Raw genomic sequence first — 22,142 nt, 5'->3', positions numbered from 1 at the left:
TGCGGAATTCCTGTGTTGTAACTTAAAAGGTATGCAGAGGAAGAATGTGATACCTGATTTTAACCTGGTCTACAGACACAAATTCTGAAAACCTTTGATTTGGGGATTTTTCTCCAAATATGAAGCACTATATAGTACATTGCTTAAAGAATCAGAATGAACACAAATTGCCACCTTTGAATCCCAGCTTTTCTACTTACTGCCTGGTAATCTAAATTACTGACTTAGCCTCGCTTCCTGTATAAAGCAGAGTTGTTACTATCTACCTCATATATGTGTTTAGGGGGTTATATCAGTTAATCACGTAAAGCACTTAGAGCAATAGCACATAGTAAGTGCTGGATAACTGTTGGCTATTCTTAGCGTCATCATCCACATGCCATCCCTGAGGCTGCTAAAGTCACACTGTTGAAAGCACAAGCAATGTGCTTGTAAATTCCTTTCCTGGGAACTACTAGGAGGAGCACATGGGCTTGACATATGTCATATAGGATGTATGACTGCAGCAAGCGAAGCTCCTGCTGACCAAAATAGTTTGAGCTGATAGGGCTCACTAGCCTGATGAACTTCTTCCTGTCTCTACTTCCTTCTTCTGAGCATCCTCCTGAATGGCACAGTTGATGAAAAGCACAACCTTCTCCTAGTCTCCAGATTAATGGGACTTAATACACAATTTCTATGTATGCGATCTCTGAATCAAGAAACAAAAATAATTTTAGAATCTCTCTCAGTAACCTATCATTTAAATTCCTTTCAGCATTTAAAAAAATAATTTTTGAAATCCCTCCAAATGCTTTAAAAAGAGGAGGAGGGCAGCGCCTGGATGGCTCAGTCAATTGAGCCGCCAGACTCTTGGTTTTGGTTCAGGTCATGATCTCGTGGTCATAAGATGGAGCCCACATCAGGCTCCTCACCCAGTCGGGAGTCTGCCTGAAAAGATTCTTTGCCTCTACCCTTGCCCCTACTCATGCACTTACACGTGATCTTGCTCTTTCTCAAAAATAATATTTTTTTAAAATTCTTTCCAAATGAAAAATGACATTAACCTTTCACTAAGTGGCTATACTGAAATTAAGCTATTATAAACACTATGAATTCAATATGAAACATTGATACTATTTTTTCCTTTAATATTTCATACGTTTTCCCACTACACTTACAAAAACTAGTTTATGATCAGCATGCAGAGTACATTAATATTTTACATGCAAGAAAATATTCTAGCAAATGGGTACTAAACCCAAAACATATTTGCTACAACAGTGGTTCTCAAAGTGTGGTCCTCAAACTAGAAGCACTGGCATCATCTGTGAGGTGCTACACATGCACATCTGTGGGCCACACCTGGATATAGTCCAGGAAACTACATTTTTTTTTCATTGAAATATAACACTCTAAGGTATACAATGCACTGGTTTGATGCATATATGGCAAAATGTTTACCACCATAGTGTTTGTTAGCTAATACCTCTACCACATCACATAATTATCATTTCTTTTTTGTGGTAAACAAACATTCTGGTCTCTTAGCAATTCTGAAGTTCATTAATACAATGTTCTCTGTAATCACTATATAGTGCATTAGCTCTCCAGGACTTGCCTATTCTAAGTTTGTACCCCTAAACAACATCCCTCAACCCTCCCCAGCCCCCTGCCTCTGGTAACCACCATTCTACTCTCTGTTTTCATAAGTTTTTTAAAATTCATAAGTTTTTATGTTTCAGCTTTTTTAAATCAGGGAACTGTATCATAACAAACTCTCCAGATAATTCTCAAGCACACAATAGTGCGAGAACCACTGCATTCGATTTTTGAAATCATCACGTTAAAAAGGAATCAGCTGCGTTTTCTTACAAATGGAGAGCTCATCTAGTGAATAATAAACTGAGTGGATTTATAAGCAAGTTACTTAGGAATTCATGAAGCCAAGTCATTTCCACCTCGGGGCCTTTGCATGTGGTGTTACATCTGTCTGGCATGCATGTTGCCCTATTATTTGTGCCTCATTCCTTCTTGTCATTCAGGTTTCAGCTCAAAATCATCTCTGAGAGCCTGTCTTGACTATATAATCACTCGCTTCCTCCCCAATACATCATGTAACCCTGTTTTTCTTCCTAGTATTTATCACTATTTGAAAATAATTTTTCTTATTTCTTGTCTGTTTCTCCCATGAGAATATATACTGAATGAGAGCAGGGAATTTGCATTATTTGCTACTGACTCTCTAGTACCTCATACAGTGCCTAGCATATAACATGTGCTCGGTTAATAGTTAAAGAATAAATGGATGCATGCATCTCAGGTGCTTCTGTGGTCTACAAAGGAGCAGTGAGGAGTTTTAAATGAGCTGGAAAAAAAAAAAAAAAGATTAAAATGATACCATAGTGGGACTTCTGGGTGGCTTAGCGGTTGAGCGGCTGCCTTCAGCTCAGGGCATGATCCTGGGGTCCTGTGATGGAGTCCCACATCCGGCTCCCCTCAGGGAGCCTGCTCCTCGCTCTGCCTGTGTCTCTACCTCTCTGTGTCTCTCATAAATTAAAAAAATAAAATAAAATAAAATAAAATAAGATAAGATAAGATAATAAAATAAAATAAAATAAAATAAAATAAAATAAAAAATAAAAAAAACCATGGTACCAGGCTAATATCAAAGAGCATGTTTGATAAATCAATCTCTCTATAGCAGAGCTGTTTCAATCAAACAGCAAATTCCATATGGTACATGAAGGCATGTGTATTCACATAAACACATTTGGATGATAAATCTGGTTTCCTAACTCCTATTAAAGGAGGAGAAAATCTAATAAAAATCATTAAATATTAGGATAGCACATTAGGGTGGAATTTGCATGCTTATTCTATTTCTACATTATCTTTATAGAGTAAAAATACACTTATATGCTATACACTTTATATACACTCTTTTATCCTATCTTCACAAAACCCTGTATGAAAAATAGCATTATTGTATGGATGAGGAAATAACTGAGTCACAGGAAGTAAAGTAACTTAAGTAGGACAGGTCAGTATGTATCAAAATCCTTTTTAACAAGAACTTCTTTATTTTACAATGAACTTTATCATGGAAAATTTTATAACTGCATCCACCTGAAAATGTTTGTACTTTTTTTTTTTTCCCTGCAGGGTCACTGGTTATGGACTTACAAACTAAAACATAACTACTGGATAAAACTGACCAGTAACATTTAGAGGTAAATGTGAAAGGGTTGGAATTTAAAGTCCTAAAATAATCAGTAATTTCCAAAAACATGCCAAAATTTACACTTACAAATCAACCCACAGGATCCTATTAAGCTTCCCTGCTCTGAAGTCTGCTCTCTCTGAAATTAATAGAACTACTCAAACTTTCTTTTGATAAATGTTAGCATGGTATATCATATCTTTCTCCATCCCTTTCATCTGCATGTGTCTTTGTATTTAACCTGAGTTTCTTAAAGACAACATAGAGTTGGGCCTTATTTTTTATCTACTGACAATATGGTTCTTATTGGTATATTTAGACCACTAACATTTAAGGTGATGAAATTCTACCATATTTGTTACTGTTTTCTATTCATTGCCTTTGTTCTCTATCCCTATTTCTGTTTTCTACTTTTTCTGTTTTTGTGGTTATCATTGAGCCTATTATTTGATTCCATTCCTCTCTTAGTGTATCAATTATAGTTTTTTCAGTTTTTTTAACGGTTGTCCTAGAGTTTGCAATGTGCGTATACAACTAATTCAAGTCCACTTTCAAATAATACTATTTCACGGGTAGTGCGAGTATAGAATAGTCAAATATTCCTAATTCTTTCATCCTGTCCTTTGTGTCACTGGTGTCTTTCATTTCACTTGTATATAAGCTATACACTGGATACATTATTGCTTTTGCTCTTAAACAAACTGGTATCTGTTCAGTCAAGAATAGGAAAAACTGGGGCACTTGGGTGGCTCAGTTGGTTAAGCATCTGCCTTTGGCTCAGCTCATGATCTCAGGGTCCTGGGATTGAGCCTCACGTTGGGCTCCCTGCTCAGCATGGAGTCTGCTGCTCCCTCTTGCTCTGCCCCTCTCCCCACTCATGCTCTAATTTTTTAAAAAACCTTTTAAAAAATACAAGAAAAATAAAAGCTCCTCTAACCTCATTCTTTCTCTAATGCTCTTTTCTTTATACAGATCCAAGTTTCTGATCTATATCACTTTATTTCTGAAGAACTTTTCTTGTTTTAACATTGCTTGTAAGGCAGGTCTAACTGACAAAAATTCCCTTGATTTTTGTCTGAGAAAAGTCTGTCAGTTTAGAAGGATAATTTTGAAGGATCCTGAATTCAAGGGTGAAATATTTCAGATATTTCACTCTACTCTTCTTGCTTACTTTGGTTTCTGAGATATAATGTTCATTTTTGCTCTGTAAGATGTATTTTTTTCCTCCAGCCTACTTCAAGACTTTTCATCTTTTGTTTTCCACAACTTGAATATGAAACGCCTGGGTGTAGTTGGATTTTTGGGGGTTTGTGGGGGTTTTTTAGCACTTACCTGAGCTTCCTAGATTCTTGGTTTGTTATCCGACTTTAATATGGGGAAATTCTCAGTCCTTATGACTTACAATACTTCTTCTATCCCTTCTCTTATCATTCTAGTATCCTTCTAAATGTATAACTTTTGAACTCATCCCACAGTTCTTGGATAGTCTGTTCAATTTTTTAAAAATCTTTTTTCTCTTTGCTTTTTAATTTTTATAAGATTCTCTTTTTTTAAGATTTTTATTTATTTATTCATGAGAGACACAGAGAGTCAGAGACATAGGCAAAGGGAGAAGTGGGTTTCCTGTGGGGAGCCTAATGTGGGACTCAATCCCAGGCTTCTGGAATCACACCCTGAGCCAAAGGCAGACGCCCAACTGTTGAGCCACCCAGGCACCCCAGTTTTAAAAGTTTCTACTTGTGACATATCATCAGGTTCAGAGATTATTTCCTGAGCTGGACTATGTCCAATCTACTAATGAACCAATAAAAGGCATGTTTTGTTACTATTACAATGTTTATCTCTATCATGTTTTTTTCTTAGAATTTCCATATTTCTGCTTACATGACCTATTCTTTCATGTTGTCTACTTTTTCCATTAGAATCTTAAATATATTATTCAGAGTCTGATCATTTCAAACATCCTAACTATATCTGAATCTGGTTCTGATGTTCTGATGTTTGTTGTCTCTTCAAAGTATGCTTTTTAGTATGCTTTTAGTATGCTTCAATAATTTTTTGTAGAAACCTGGAGATAATGTAGTAGGTAAAAGGTAAATAGGCCAGTAAATAGGCCTTTAGTAATATAGCAGTAAATTGTGGGAGAGGAATTATCCCATAATCCTATCAGTAGGTTTCATTCATAATGAGCCTATGTCCCTGGGATATAAATAAACTTCACACAAAACTTTGTTTTTTCTTCCCCTTAGGTGGGACAGGATGGCTAGAAGGAGCTAGAGTTAGGTACTTCCATTCCTGCAGGTCAATTAGACTCTGATAAAACCTAATCAGGTTAAGCTCTGGTAATGTACTTTCTCTTGAGAACAGGCCTTGTTAAGAATAGCTTGCTCTGGCCTATTTACAATTGCTTCCTTTTCCCCCCTCCTAGACACCTCAGAGGATCTTTCTCCAATCTTCACTCTTAGAACCTGGTAGAGCTCCTAGAAATAAAACTCAAAGTGTAAGCCTCACTATGACTATACCCTTCTGAAATGTTTGGCTCTCAGACTTGTCTACACTGAGCCTTGATCAATCCATCAGTTAGTTTAGGTTTCCTACCCTGGCACTGGTTCCCACTGAAGTTTCTGCCCTTGACTTTCTGCTTAGGTAAGTTGTGATTCTGTGTCTTCCTCTTTGTCTCCAATAATAGGAGCAGTGATTTGCCCTGTGACCTCACTTTTCGTGAAAAGTTGTTTATTTTCAGTTTGTTCACCTTTTTGCTTGTTATTAGGATGGAGTATGACCTTTCAAGCTCTTACATACCAGACTGGAAACCTAGTGAGCTTACTCAACTTTGTAAAATACAATTTTAAAAACTCCAGGTGAGGTAGACAAATACCTTTCTATGTGCTTTAAGAAGCCTTTTTCCTACCAGAAGGAGTTACTGGGCAAGTAACCAGAAGACACTGAAGTCTTGTCAGAGGCATGTACACAGGCATGGAAGTCCCAGATCTCCAAGGCAGCTGTACTTTTAGAAATCAAAGATAAACAAATTACCTTTATTTCTAACATTTAATCAGAAGACTCAGGGAATCTGCAGGTGACAACAGGAAAGCCCTCAAGTTGCTAGATAGTAGAGTTTCTTTATCAACACACTTAATAAACATAACATGCATAACTGGCAGTTACATTAACTATAGAGAGAAACCTGATAAACTGGCCTTTTTTTAAAAAGCCATCCAGATTTCTGGGGAAGACAACAGAGTCAGAGGATTCTAAGCTCACCTCACCCCATGTATACAACCGGATAACACACTCACATCCGTGTACAGAATCCAGAAAACAACCTGAGCACTGACAGAACAAACTCTCCACAGCTAAATGTAGAGAAGAGGCCACTTAGAAGAGCTAAGTGTAGGAAGGGCAGAGACAGAGTCCAGAGCTAACGGGAACAACCAGACTGTCCATGGAGGGAGGGACACCACAGATACAGAGAGGGGAATGAAACAGATTCACACAGGGATCCCACAGGGGAAAGAAGAAACCCCATAACATCTGGCTTTGAAAACCAGAGGGGCTGAACAGTGTGAGTTTTTACAACCAGCAGCACTTAAAACCTGGAACTTTAAAAATCAGTGGGCTCAGCTCAGGGAGAGCTGGGAGGGTTAAGAAGAAACTGAATCCCTGCCCTTAGAGAGACAGCCCAACAAACAGCCCCACAGAGATACAGCATAAAGGCAGCAGCTTGAAAATCCCCTGAGGTAAAAAAAAAAAAAAAGAAAAAGAAAATCCCCTGAGGTATACAGGAGGGAGATTTGTTTACTGATCTCAGAGCACGTGCTGTAGGGGCAGGGATCCTTGGGAGACTTCAAGAAACACAAAAGAGCTCCTTCCCTCCCCAGCCTCCCAACCAAAGCTACCAACACTAACTGCCTAAAAATGAGCCCCATCCCTGCATTCTTCTGCAGACACGTCCCCCTCCGACAGGCCTCTGATTCAGGTCTCCTTCCACAGCAGACCAGCATCAACTTTGCTGACAACTTGTCCCCATCCCCTCTAATACACATTGACCTGATCCACCTAAAGCAGTGCCACAAGCCTGGCAGTGTGAGAGCAGCCCTCACAGGGGCCAACACCACTCCAAAGTGACTCCTGCCCCAGGGAGAGGGAAAAATAACCACACACAGCAGTCAGACTGTGGCTCCAGCAAAGGACTGGGGGTAGACAGTGGGCCTGACTACAGGCTCAACCCACCAACAAAAGCCTCTCTGGGGACAACACAGAAAGAGCCCTGCGGTTCAGTACTACTGCATCTGTGGCAAACACTTAGTCTGACACAACTCAAGCTCAAAGTGGCCCAGACTGGCCCACTAACAGCACAGTAACCAAACATTGTCCATAATAAGCAAAGAGCCACTGCATATGACTAAACTGAAGGCAGCATCAGCTCAGCCACAAAAACAGGGCACACACAACACATACGGGAGAGACATCCCCGAAGTGCCAGGTTCTAGCGAACAGGAGACACTACACAGCAGGACAGTACAAGATCTCTTTATAAGGCCACTACTTTCAAGAGCAAGAGACAGAGCTGCCTTTATAAAACACAGAAACAGACAAGGATACTCAGATGAAATGAGGAGACATATCCCAAATGAAAGAACAGGACAAAACCACAGCAAGAAACCTAGGCAAAACGTTAAGTAAATAATGGGTCTAAAAGAGAATTTAAAATCATGATCATAAAGAGACTCACTGGACTTGAGTGGAAGACCTCAGTGAGACTCTTGACAACAAGACAGAGGAGAACAAAAAAGAAACAATAAGAGATGAAGAAATCAATAACTGAAATTAAAAATACACTAAAGGTCTCTTTAAATTTATACAATAAATAGACTGAAGAGATAAACAGATCAGTGACCTGGATGGCAGACTATTGGAAAGCAATCAAGCTGAACAGGTAAGAGGGAAAAAACTGATACAAAATGGAAATAGGGAACTCGGAGACATGATCAAGTATAATAACATTTTCATTAAAAGGACTAAAGAAGAAGAAGAGAGAGAAAACAGAGCAGAAAATTTATGTGAAGAAATAATAGCTAAAAGCTTCCCAAACCTGGAGAAAGAAACAAATCCAGACAGGAGGCACAGAGATTCCCCAGCAAAATTAACCCAAAGCAGTCCACCATGGCACATGGTTATTAAAATGGCAAAAAGTAGTGATAAAGAGAGAGTTTTAAAAGCAATAAGAGAAAATAGTTGCTTGCAAGGAAAACCCCATAAGGTTATCAGCTAATATTTCAGCAGAAACTTCACAGGCCTGAAGACAGTAGCATGGTATATTCAAAGTGCAAAACAAAAAAAACAAAAAAACAAAAAAACAAAAAAAAAACAAAAACAAAAAAACTCTAATCATAAGGTGACAGAATGGATAAAAAAATTTTCAAAGACTCGAAGCATGCTGCCTTCAAAAGACTCATTTCAGACCTAGAGACACATCCAGATTGAAAGTGAAGGGATGGAGAAGCATTTAACATGCAAAGAGATGTGAAAAAAAGCCCAACTAGCAATACTTATATCAGATAAAACAGACTTTAAACCAAAGGCTGTAACAAGAAGACACAAGGAAGGACAGGGGACAGTCCAACATGAAGATACAACAATTGAAATATTTATGCACCAAACATGGGAGCACCCAAATACATAAAGCAGTTAATAACAAACATAAAGGAAGTAACTGATAGTAGTACAATAATAGGAGGGGACTTTATTTTTTTATTATTATTATTTTTTGGTAGGGAGGGGACTTTAACACCCCACTTACGTCACTGGAAAGATCATCCAAATGGAAATAGAAGGAAACAGTGGCTTTGAATGACACAGTGGAGCAGATGCATATATTCAGAACATTCCATCCTAAAACAGCAGAATACATATTCTTTTTGAGTGCACATGGAACATTCTGCATTAAGAGATCCAATATTAGGCCACAAATCAAGTCTCAACAAATTCAAAGATACTGAAATCATTCCATGCATCTTATCTAACCACAACACTATGAAATTAAAAATCAACCTTAAGAAAAAAATCTAGAAAGAATACAAATACAAGGAGGTTAAATAACATGTCAACTAAACTATGAATGTGTCAACCAAAAATTCAGAGGAAATAAAAAAATACAGGAAGACAAGTGAAAATGAAAAAACACTCCAAAATCTTTGGGATGCAGCAAAAGCTGTTGTATGAAGGTAGTTTATAGTAACACAGGCCTACTTCAACATGAAAAAAAAATCTCAAATAAAGAACCTAACCATATACCTAGAGGAGCTAGAAAAAGAAGAACAAACAAAACCCGAAACCAATAGAAGGAAGGAAATAAAGATTAGAGCAGAAATAAACAAAATACTTAAAAACAATAAAAGAGGAGCTGCTTATTTGAAAAGATCAACACTGATAAACCACCAGACTCATCAAAAAAAGGAAAGACAAGCTGAAAATTAAAAAATTCCAAAATGAAAGGGAGAAATAACGACACCACAGAAATACAAAGGATTGTAAGAGAATATTATGAAAACATATGTCAACAAATTGAATAGCCTAGAAGAAATAGATAAATTTCTAGAAACATATAACCTTCAAAACCTGAATCAGGAACAAATAGAAAATTTGAATGGCCCAATTACCAGAAATGAAATTAAATCAATAATCAAAAAATTCCCAAGAAACAAAAGTCCAAGACCAGATGGTTTCACAGGTCAATTCTACCAAACATTTAAAGAAAAGTTAATACCTGTTCTTCTCAAACTATTCCAAAAAACAGAAGAGGAAGGAAAGCTTCCACATTCATTCTGTGAGGCCAGCATTACCTTTATATCAAAACCAGATAAAGACACTACCAAAAAAATAAGTAAATAAAAAGAAAAGAACTACAGGCCAAGATTTCTGATGAACATAGCCGCAAAAATCAACAAAATATTAGCTAACTGAATCCAACGATATATTTTTAAAAACTCACCACAATCAAGTGGGATTTATTCCTGGGATGCAAGAGTAGTTCAATATTTGTAAATCAACCACATGATCACATCAGCAAGTGAAAGGATAAAAACCATATGATCATTTCAACAGATGCAGAAAAAGAATCTGATTAAGTACAACATCCATTCAGGATAAAAACCCTCCAACAGGGATGCCTGGGTGGCTCAGCAGTTGAGTGCCTGGAGGCATGATTCTGGAGTCTCAGGATCAAGTCCTACATTAGGCTCCCAGCATGGAGCCTACTTCTCCCTCTGCCTATGTTTCTGCCTCATTCTCTCTCTGTGTCTCTCATGAATGAATGAATGAATGAATGAATGAACAAATAAATAAATAAATAATCTTAAAAAAAAACCTCCAAAAAAGTAGGTTTAGAGGGAACTATACCTCAACATAAGAAAGGCCATATATGAAAAACCCTCAATTAACATCATCCTCAGTGGTGAAAAACAGCTTTTTCCTAAGGTCAGGAATAAGACAAGGATGTCCACTCTCACCACTTTTATACTTTCATCCTGGAAGTCCTAGATGCAGCAATCAGACAAGGAAAAGGAAGAAAAGGCATCCAAACTGGCAAGGAAGAAATAAACCTTTCACTGTTTGCAGTCAACATATTATATACACTTAAAAATTGCCCCCAAAACTATTAGAAGGGATGAATGAATTCAGTAAGACCACAGGATACAAAATCAATATACAGGTATCTGTTGCATTTCTATACACTAATAATAATGCAACAGAAAGAGAAATGAAAAAATAACCCCACCTACAGTTGCACGAAAAATAAAATACCTAGGAATAAACTTAACCGAAGAGTTTCATGAAAGACCTGTACTCTGAAAACTAAAACCCTGATGAAAGAAACTGAAGACAATACAAACATACGGGAAGATATTCCATACTCATGGATTAGAAGAACAAATATTGTTAAACTGTCCCTATTACCCAAAGCAATGTACAGATGTAATGAAATGTCTATCAAAATACCAACCATGTATTTCAAAGAACTAGAACAAACAATCTTAAAATTTGTATGGAACCACAGAAACCCCAAATAGCCAAAAACAATCTTGAAAAAGAAAACAAAACTGGAGGTATCACAATTCCAGATTTGAAGTTATACTACAAAGCTGTAATCATTAAGAGTATGGTACTGACACATAAAACAGACACATAGATCAATGAAACAAGATAAAGAGCCTAGAAATAAACCCACACTGATAAGGACAATCTTCGACAAAGGAAGGAAGACTATGCAATAGGAAAAAGAGTTTCTTCAAAAAATGGTGTTAGTTTGGCAGCCTGGGTGGCTCAGTAGTGGTTGAGTGATTGCCTTTGGCTCAAGTCATGATCCCTGGGTCGTAGAATCCAGTTCCACATCATGCTCCCCACAGGGAGCCTGCTTCTCCCTCTGCCTATATCTGCCTCTCTCTCTGTGTCTATCATGAATAAATAAAATCTTTTTTTTAAATGGTGTTAAGTTGGACAGATAAGTGCAAAAAGAATGAAACTGGACCACTTTCTTATACAATACACAAAAATAAATTCAAAATGGATTAAAGGGGATCCCTGGGTGGCTCAGTGGTTTAGCGCTTGCCTTCGGCCGAGGGCGTGATCCTGGACTCCCAGGATCAAGTCCCTCATCGGACTTCCTGCATGGAGCTTGCTTCTCCCTCTGCCTGTGTCTCTGCCTCTTCTCTCTGTATGTGTGTCTCTCATGAATAAATAAATAAAATCTTTTAAAAAATGGATTAAATACCTGAATGTGAGACCTGAAACTATAAAAATCCTGGAAGAGATAACAGGCAATAATCTCTTTGACATTAGCCAAAGCAACATTTTCAAGATATGTCTCCTGAGGCAAGGGAAACAAAAGCAAAATAAACCAATAGGACTACATAAAAATAAAAAGGTTCTGAACAACAAAGGAATCAATCAACAAAAATAACAGACAACCTGAATAGAGGTATTTGCAATGACATATCCAATAAAGGTTTAATATCCAAAATATATAAAGAACTTCTACAACTCAGTACCAGAAAAGTCAAATAATCCAATTAAAAATCAGCAGATCAATAAGTGTTGACATAATAAGACATAAACAGACATTTCTCCAGAGGAGGCATACAGATGGCCAATAGACACATGAAATAGTCATCATCAAGGAAATGCAACTTAAAATCACAGTAAGATATCACCTCACACCTGTCAAAATGGCTAAAATAAAAAAACACAAGAAACAAGTGTTGGCAAGGATGTGGAGAAAAAGAACTGTCCTGTGGGTAGGAATGCAAACTGGTATGGCCACTATGAAAAACAATATGGAAGTTCCTCAAAAAAACTAAAAATAGAATTATCATATGATACAGTTATTGCACCACTAGGTACTTACCCATAAAAAACAAAACATTAATTCAAAAAGATATATACACCCCCTCAATTTGTTGCAGCATTATTTACAATAGACAAATTACAGAAGTAGACCAAGCGTCCCAAGTATCCATAAATGAATGAAGAAGTGGTATATACATACAATGGAATATTATTCACCCATAAAACAGAATGAAATCTTGCCATTTGCAGCAACATGGATGGACTTAAAGGGTGTAATGCTAAGTACATTAAGTCAGAGAAAGTCAGGAAATCATATGATTTCCCTCATATGTGAAATTTAAGAAACAAAAAAAACAACAACAATATAAACCAAAACACAGACCCTTAACTATAGAGAACAAACTAATGGTTACCAGAGGGGAGGTTGGGTATGAGGGAAGTGAAATAGGCAAAGCAAATTAAGTGTATATTTATTTTGATGAGCACTGTATAGAATTGTTGAATTACCTATATTGTATTCCTGAAACTAGTATAACTCTCTGTATGTTAACTATGGTGGAATGAAAATTTTTTGAGGTAAAATTTTAAAAAGCAATATGCCACATCTCAAAAATAGTTTACAGTAACAACACTGCTATCATCAAAAAGCAATTATAGAATATGCACAGTATGCAAATAAACTATTAATTTAATTAACAAGTTATTTTATAACCCTTTTTTAAAAAGCCATCAAACTAACTCAAATCATAAAACATCAGGGGCATCTGGGTGGTTCATTTGGTTGTCTGACTCTTGATTTTAGCTCAGTTCATGATCTTAGGGGTTATGGGATCGAGCCCCACATCAGGCTCCATTCAGTGCAGAGTCTGCTTGTCCCTCTCTCTGCTCTCTCTCAATTAACTAAATCTTAAAAAAAAAAAGAAAACAATAATCACTGTACTGTCTACTATCTCTGTATCCATCCATACCACAAGCCCTGTTAAATTAATCATATAATAAAATTCTTCTAGTCTCAGTAATACTGATTCTGCTCAGCAAAAAGCATTCTTACCATATTCCCTGGTAAGATGATGACGAGGCTACTTGAATTCTACTGTTCTGCTTGGATGTCCCCAGGATTATGGTAGGGCCTATGTAATTTTAAGAAGGAAAGGATTTAACCTATGAGAAGCCCAAAGTCCATTTAGAATACAGAATAAGAGAGATTTAAATTTAATAAAAATTCTAAAGGCGTAAGAAAATTCTTTTCCAGTGATAAATATGGAAATCTTAAAAAAGAAAACCTGAAATCCTTTGTATAAATTAAAGATTCATTTAAGAATTTAAAAGGACACTTTTGTTCATGAAATGACTATTCAAATTCAAGATACACTAGATTCAAAAATAGTTTATTCAGACAATACATATTGGACTTCATGTGGCTTTCATTTCACTATAAAAAATATAGCTGAATTTTAAACATTATCTCTTAGTTTTGGGGAAGTAAGAAAAAAGTTGAGAAAATATAATCTCCTAAAAAAATCAAGCAAATTACATTTTTGGAGAAGATATAGTTGTTTGAACTCCAAATATCACATTCTTTCTTTCTCACTATATTATTTAACTATAGGAAAGCAAAGGCCTCGCTGATTCCCTCTGAGGTTCGTATTTCTGACCACAAATTATTCTTGTAAGTGATTCCAAGATATAAACTGAAGAAAACCTTAATATCAGTTTTACTTAGGAAAGTAACCCCCCCAAATCAAAACATATAAGCAAAGACATTAAAATAATTACAGCAGACTATTTCAATGAAAATGGATACCTATTTCCTATTAATTTGATACAAACTTTTTGGAAAGCAATATAATCCATGCACATTGTAAATCCTAACTCCATATTTGCCAGAAGGAATTTGCCATAGGAATTCACTACAGAAGTAAAACTGGTTTGCTAAAAAAATTTCCAAAAGTATATATACCACACAAATGGTATTAAGAGCTTGGTAATTAAAACATTCTTTCACTTATTAACTATGCTAGATCAGCTAATTATCACTATGTAAAAAAACAACCCAAAACACAGGGGCTTCAAATCCACAAGTATTTATTTAGCTCACAATTTGGTGGGTTGACAATTCAGACTGTGCCCAGACGGGTGGTTCCAGGGGTACTGCGGAGCTCACTAAGGCATGAGGTCAGCTACTAGGTGGGTGGGGTGATAGCTGTCCAAGATGGCCTCAGCTGGGATGGCTCATCTCTCTTCTATGTAGTTTCTCATCTTTCAGCTGACTTGCCCAGAATTTTTCATCACAGCTGAACATCTTTTTAAGAAAGAAAAAATAAGTACGCAAGCCCTCTTGAAGTCTAGGCTCAGAACTGACACAAAGTCACATCTGCTAAATTTTACAGGCAAAATCAACTCATGTTACCTACCCAAATTTCAGGTGTAGAGAAATAGGTTCCACCTCTTAACTGAAGAACATGCAACATCATAACATAGCAGTTGTGAATATAAGGAGGGATGGAGAATCATGACCATTTTTGCAATCTTCAGTATTATACTGGGTTTCTACCCCGCTTTATATCCATTCTGTTCAAAAATGAAGACTCTCAGTGACTTGTAATATTTGTAAGTATATCTTCCAAGAAGCCTTACCTGAGCATCCTAGCCAAAAGTGGCATATTTTAATTCTATTTCTATAAATAATTCAATCATAATATTCTGTATTTTCTTTATGAGAGCTCCTACTAGACCATGAGTTTTATATGACTAAGGATCAATTTATCTTGTTTTCTTCTAACATATGGTCATTGCTTTCACAGTCTACACATGCCTACACTGAATAGGCATGAATGAATAAAGGAATTAACCCTTTATTAAATTACTCATTGAGAAAGAGGCTATCTCAATTAATCTGTATCTCCCATAATCTCTAAATTATTGCACATACATATTTAAAGCTTCTAAAAATCACTGTTAACTACATTTTAATAGGAAGAGCAAAAGGAGGACTTACAGGTTAAGAATTCTGAAAAATATGTATATTTTCTTTACCGTGCAGGATTTTTTAATGTGTTCAGGCTGAATGTTCAAAAATATGTGTAGCCATCCTGGTGATATTTGAAACTTACCTAGCTGTCTGGAAATGTTGTGTGGAACAGGCTGTAAATACTGACCTCACCACATTACAAAAGAGGGAAAAAAAGATAATATGACCTTATAGCTATAAATACAACATGTTATAGTGATTCTGCAATAGCACCCTACCTCAGCCCCACAGTTACTTGTAAACAGTTCTGCAACTCTGGGTCTCAGTTCAACATCATTATTTCATTAACCATTTTATTTACAATAGTCATCTTTTTATTTCATGTTATAAAAACATAAAGATTAATACCCCTAAAGAACATTTAATAATAGATTCGTTACAGTTGAATAGAATCTGTTAGCTTTAAATAAACAAGTCTAGGGGATTCCTGGGTGGCTCAGCGGTTTAGCGTCTGCCTTCAGCCCAGGGAGTGATCCTGGTGTCCCGGGATCAAGTCTCGCATCGGGCTGCCTGCTTCTCCCTCTGCCTGAGTCTCTGCCTCTCTTTCTCTCTGCGTCTCTCATGAATAAATAAAATCTTTAAAAAATAAAAAAAATAAACTAGTCTAGTTTCTTTCTGCTACTCGTGGGTTCCAATACCACAGAATTTAAAGGAACTCAATATTCTCTCTCTTAGGCTACTTCACTTCAATTAATAATGCTCACTTCAATCAATAATATTATGGGGTGATTAGCCAAAGATGACATATGCTGTATAGAATATATATTGGTTATTGTTCTTAATGTAGAATATATATTGGTTATTGTTGTTAATGGTAATAAGCTAAGAAGGAAGTAAGCTTGGTGTGATAGCAAAGAAGGAATTGTTGGTTACCTAAGACTTTGAATGTTAGATGCCTTGGGAAACTCTACAGAGCCTAATTCCTGTTCGAGCCAGATGAAATGGTAAATAAAAACAAGTCTAGGCCATCTTAAAAACCTCCACATTTCTGTCGTTCCAATGATTGCAGAGTGACCAAATCTACCCAAAAAGAGTGTCTAATTCCTCCAACAAAAAATTAACACCTACTGTGAATTACATTGTTCTAGGCATTGTATACAACACATCAAAAACTATTCTACGTATTGCAGTGGGATTCAAAAAGGATTTCTAGATTAAGATATAAACTGAAATAGGTTACCTTCATGAGTATTGAACAAAGAAGTGACTAGTTGGAGCCATTATGAAGTAATTTAGAAAATGCTGCTTAGCAATTTTTGAGGGAGGGGGTCACATCATATAAAATCAGATGAAGTTATTTCCAGGGAAAAACATGTGGAGGGGCACCCAGGTGGCTCAGTGGTTAAGCGTCTGCCTTTGGCTCAGGCCATGATTCCAGGGTCCTGTGATTGAGCCCCATATGGGGGCAGGGGGGAAAGTCTTGTTCAGTGGGGAGCCTGCTTCTCCCTCTTCCTGCTGCTCCCCTTGCCTATGCTTTCTCTGTCAAGTAAATAAATAAAATCTTAAAAAAAAAAAAAAAAGATGTGGAAAATCATGATCCTTGGATCTGATCTTATGTAAAATGTAGTGTCCCATTTTCAACTATTAAAGACAGATTAGGATTAAATAATAACTAATAACAAACATAATAAAGTTTCAGCATACAGTGGATCCTTGAACACGGGTTTGAACTGCAGGGGTCCAGTATACTTGGATTTTTTTTATAGTATTAATGTATTTGACTCTTCCTTATGATTTTATTAACATTTTTTCTCTAGCTTACTTAAGAATACAGTATATAATACATATACAAAAAAAATGTATTAATTGACTACTCATGTTATCGGTAAGGCCTCCAGGCAACGGTAGTCTATTATTAAGTTTTTAGGGAGCCAAAAGTTATATGTGGAGCTTTTTGACTACAAGAGGGGTGTGCCACTAACACCTGTGTTGTTCAAGGGCCAACTATAATTAACTGTAAGTTATGCTAGGAAAATGCTATCTTTGCTCTTCATCATACTTTGATTTTTCATTTGCTAAATGCTCTTTTGGCTTACCTTGTTAATCACTCTCAATTTTTATACTTTACCTTTTCTCTACCTCATAAATAACATTTTAGTAAAAATCCTTAAAACAACAAACCAGAGACACATATGGTTTACCTACAACATGTTCAATGACACCAAAAGTATTATTGAGAACCAAATAATTTTTGAACCCAATGACCAATAGCAATCAAAAGAGTTAACTATTTTGCTAATATGCCACAGAGAAGCAGACTTTGTAATGTGAGCAAGTGATTTTTCACTTTAATGGGGGGGAGGGGAGTACTGGCATATGAGCAAGGCTTAAATATCTAATTCTAAAACTGAAACATAACATCAGAAAGAACTGCCATTTGTCTTATCTATTCATTCTTACCAGTCTTCTTTTTTTCAAGCATGGAAATAGTTCAGTGGCTGCAGGGAGTATTATTAGGTTTTACATACTTTCCATAAAAAAAAAAAAAGTTATTTTCCAAATTACTGAAATAGGTCTTGATTCTGATTTTGTGTGTGTGCATAATTACATTTTTAATGGTAGATTCTTTCCATAGACCTCCAAACATAAGCAATAGGATAGAATATAGCAACATACAAATCAGAGGCAAATAAGACATCAGTTCTAGAGAAGACAAAGCAAATAATTGCAAACCAAATAAAGAGTGTGGGCAAAGTTGATGGTCATCAACTGGAAACCCATGTTAACATCAAAATGAGGTAAAGCATAGTCATTAAAAGCACTGGCTTTAGAGTTAGATCTTTGATTTGAATCTTGTCTCTACTACTGACTGGATGACCGACCTGGGAAAGTCACTTCACCAATTTAAAGTCCAATTTCCTTATCCATAAAATGGGGTTAATCTTCATAATGTTGTGAGGATTAAAAGAGGTTGTGTATGTAAATTACTGCAGTGTCTTTCACATAGATAATCAACAAATAATTACTAATTTTTTTGTATGTACTAGGCACTATTTCCAGAGGATATACAGTAGCTCTTTAGCTGTAAAATTTACATATGGGTCAATACATTTTAGTAGTTATTATCAGGTAAAAAGTTAGTTAAGGAGTCAAAATCAACATGAAGTGAAAGAGATATAAAAGTTAAAAATTAAGAGCCAAAGTCAGAAAGTAACCAAGGTAAATAAAGCAACAAGAACAAAGGTTTGAAGGAGAAATATGAAATGATATAGCCATAATGCTAGAATGAAGCTGCTTTTAAAAAGCTAGCTGCATGTAGTCTGGTTGTGCTTCAATCCACTTTATAGCACCAACTGGATTTATTGAGTACTCATATAAAAACCCACTATTTTAGGCCATATACTTTTTTTTTAAGTATTCTACTTATTTACTTGAGAGAGAAACAGATAGCAAGAGAGAGCAAGAGCAAGGAGGAAGAAGCAGGCTGCCCGCTGAGCAGGAACCCTGACATGGGGCACTATTCCAGGACCCTGGGATCATGACCTGCACCAAAGGCAAATGTTTAACCAACTGAGCTACCCAGGGACCCCTAGGCCATTATATATATTTTTTTAAATATTGTAAAACAGGGTTCCCGCTCTCATCAGTAAATGTAATAGTGAGGAGAATAAGACTTAGAAACATGAACTGTCAGTTATCTACTGCTGTGTAACAAATCACTTCAAAAGTTTTAGTAGCTTAAAACAACATATCTTGATCACAAATATCCAATATGAGCATGGCTAGCAGGGACATCTTTATTTCTGTACACTCTTGGCTGCTTAAAATCAGGGAGGGTAGTTCATTTGGTCACACATCTGGTGTCCAGACTGAAAAGACACAAAAGGCGGGGCTCCTCTGGCATCTTATTCTACCTCTAATATGGTCTTTCCACATGGTCTCTCCAGCATGGAGGTTTAACATCAGCCAGACTTTTCAAATGGCAGCTTAGGACAGCAAAGGTTTATGTCCTGAAAGAGGAAAAAAGAGAGTACCAGCTGGAAACTATGTGTGTGTGTGTGTGTGTGTGTGTGTGTGTGTGTGTGTGATATAGTCTTGGAAGCCATGCAGTTTCTACCTCATTCTGTTTGTTGGAAGTAAGTCATCAAGGCTCACCCAAATCAAGAGAAGGGCAATTACATCCCATTGTTTGTGAAAGGGGACTCAAAGTGTGAACATATCATTTGGCCTTGAATTACTTATACTCCTTCTGTATGTAAAATATACTCTACTTCCGAAGACAACCTCACCTCTGCAAAAGTCTAATTATACCAGGCATAGGTTCAAAGTCCAGAATCCCATCCAAGTGTGTATGAGCCTCTCCAGATGCTATTGACCAAGCATAGCACCTCAGGTATAACTATTCTCAATCTGAAGACCTGGTAAACTGCAGAAATAAGTTATATGTCCTCTGTATACCAGAATACAATGGCATAAGATAATTATTATAGACTTTTCTATTGAAAAGGGGTGAAATAGAGGCAAACAAGAATTACCAGTCAATAATAATTTTGAAACCCAGTCAGGTACATATGGATGGCCCCTTACTGCAGGCTAGTTGCCAATGAATGCAGCACAGCATGTCTATAAATCTTAACTTTGCTCTCTGAGCTCATGGTTCAACCCCTTTCATCATCCTTTCCTGTAAAGAACTGCTTATGTTTGCAGCTAGTTTCATCAACCTGCTTCCTGCCACGTAGTACTTTGGAAGTCCAAAGGCCTCCTTTTATGTTGTACTGTCTTTGTCCCTTTTAGTTCAAGCAGGCAGTGTTTCTGCAAATATACTTCTCTTAAAACACTGTAGGTCTCTTAGGGGGACCTGGGCAGCAGAGTCAGTTAAGCATCCAACTCTTGGGGTTGGCACAGCTTATGATCTCAGGATTCTGAGATCGAGCCCTGCATCAGGCTCAGTGCTCAGCAGGAAGTCTCATTCTCTCTCTCTGCCTCCCTCTCCCCCACATATGTGTGGTGCACACTCTCTAAAACAAATCTTTAAAAACACAACAAAACTTTGTAGGTCTCTTATGAATAGTACTGGGGTTCACTTCATTAGACAAAAGCTGTATCCAAAAAATTCATCAAGATAAGTAGTTCTCGGGGTGTCAGGGTGGCACAGTCAGTTCAGCATCTGACTCTTCATTTTAGCCCAGGTCATGATCTCAGGATCATGAGATCGATCCCTGCAGCAGGCTCTGTGCTGGGCGTGCAGCCTGCTTAAGATTTTCTCTCTCCCTTTGCCCCTCCCCACTGAGCACCCTCTAAATAAATCTTAAATATATATATATATATATATATATATATATCTTTGACTTCCCATCCTTGATAATCTTTAAAACCCTGTTGTGAATAGAAACAACTTGCAGTTCATGTTCTTTAAGATCCTTAAAGATGTTTAAGCTTGAGATACTTCAAATCTCTCTGAAGTCCTTGCAAAGAGTTGTACAATAATATCTTTGACAACATCTTTATTCCCTATATTCCTGACACTGTCCTGCAATTGACCTTTGTTTAAAAGCCTTTTCATAATTTTAGCATTGTTTGCCATCTGAAGAAACTGGAATAAAAAAACTTTATTTTTTATTCCAGCGAGTCCTAGCTTCTTTATATACAAAAGTATTTCTTTTGCTTAACCTTCTCATCTTGCATTTCACTACAGGCTGCTAGAAGAAGTCACTTCAACACTTTGAAATCTTAATTTTGGGGGATCCCTGGGTGGCACAGCGGTTTGGTGCCTGCCTTTGGCCCAGGGTGTGATCCTGGAGACCCGGGATCGAATCCCACGTCGGGCTCCCGGTACATGGAGCCTGCTTCTCCCTCTGCCTGTGTCTCTGCCTCTCTCTCTCTGTGTGTGTGCATGACTATCATAAATAAAAAAAGAAAAAAGAAAAAGAAATCTTAATTTTGTAGTTCTATTTTCTGTATTCCTATAGGTGACAATGTTGCTCAACTTTCTGTCATTATATAAGCAATGTCCCCATTCTTCGAACTTTCAGTCACTATCCTCCATTACCTTTCAGTTCTGATAAGCCACTAACACAAGTTTACCACCAGCAGTCTCTTCAAGGGCTATACTATATTTTAACAATTTTCTCAAGATCCTGCCAGCTTTAGCCTGCCACTCCATTTCAAAGCCATGTTCTAAGTTTTTGTTGTGGCTGTACCTCACTTCCAGGTACTGTGTTCCAATTATCTACTATTGGTTAACAAATCCCAAAACTCAGTGGCTTAAAACATTTATTTTGCTCATGAAGCTGTGGTCTAGACAAAAGTTTGGTAAAAAAAATTAAAACCTAAATAAATGGATACAACCATATAAATTGCAAAATACAAGATTATTAAGATGTCAATTTTCCCAAAATTAGTATGTGGATTCAACACAATCCTTATGAAAATATAACTAGTTTTTTTGTAGAAATTGACAAGCTAAGACCAAATCTTCTATGGAAATGCACATAAAGCCAAAATGATAAACTTAAAAAACAGGTAGCAACACTTGATTTCAAAACCTACTATAAAGCTACACTAATCAAGACAACGTGTTCTTCACATAAGAGATCTATGATAGATATTAGAACCCAGATC

At 36.7% G+C, this 22,142-nt stretch overlaps 1 protein-coding gene across 20 annotated transcripts in view; it reads right to left on the bottom strand.

Moving 5' to 3' along the window:
- Positions 1-22,142, bottom strand: part of C27H12orf40 (chromosome 27 C12orf40 homolog) — a 120,186-nt gene that overhangs the window by 5,156 nt on the left and 92,888 nt on the right. For 4 of the 20 annotated variants that reach the window (XR_005380030.1, XM_038577288.1, XM_038577300.1 and 1 more), the window contains 2 exons: positions 19,436-19,531; positions 14,985-15,121 (listed from right to left, as the gene is read on the bottom strand). Coding sequence is in view for 11 of the 20 variants with exons in the window: in XM_038577288.1 (XP_038433216.1) it covers positions 19,484-19,531 (48 nt within the window). In the remaining 9 variants the exon portion in view is untranslated. Of the gene's footprint in view, positions 1-6,080; positions 6,210-9,005; positions 9,098-13,601; positions 13,681-14,618; positions 14,853-14,964; positions 15,122-19,435; positions 19,532-22,142 lie in introns of those variants that run through there. The other 16 variants (XR_005380031.1, XM_038577289.1, XM_038577301.1 and 13 more) reach the window with 10 other exon arrangements.

The sequence above is a fragment of the Canis lupus genome, chromosome 27 (genome assembly GCF_011100685.1).
Source record: "Canis lupus familiaris isolate Mischka breed German Shepherd chromosome 27, alternate assembly UU_Cfam_GSD_1.0, whole genome shotgun sequence".
NCBI classification, from domain to species: domain Eukaryota; kingdom Metazoa; phylum Chordata; class Mammalia; order Carnivora; family Canidae; genus Canis; species Canis lupus.
Note: the sequence above shows the minus strand (reverse complement) of the source record. Positions and strands in the feature narration are given on the sequence as shown.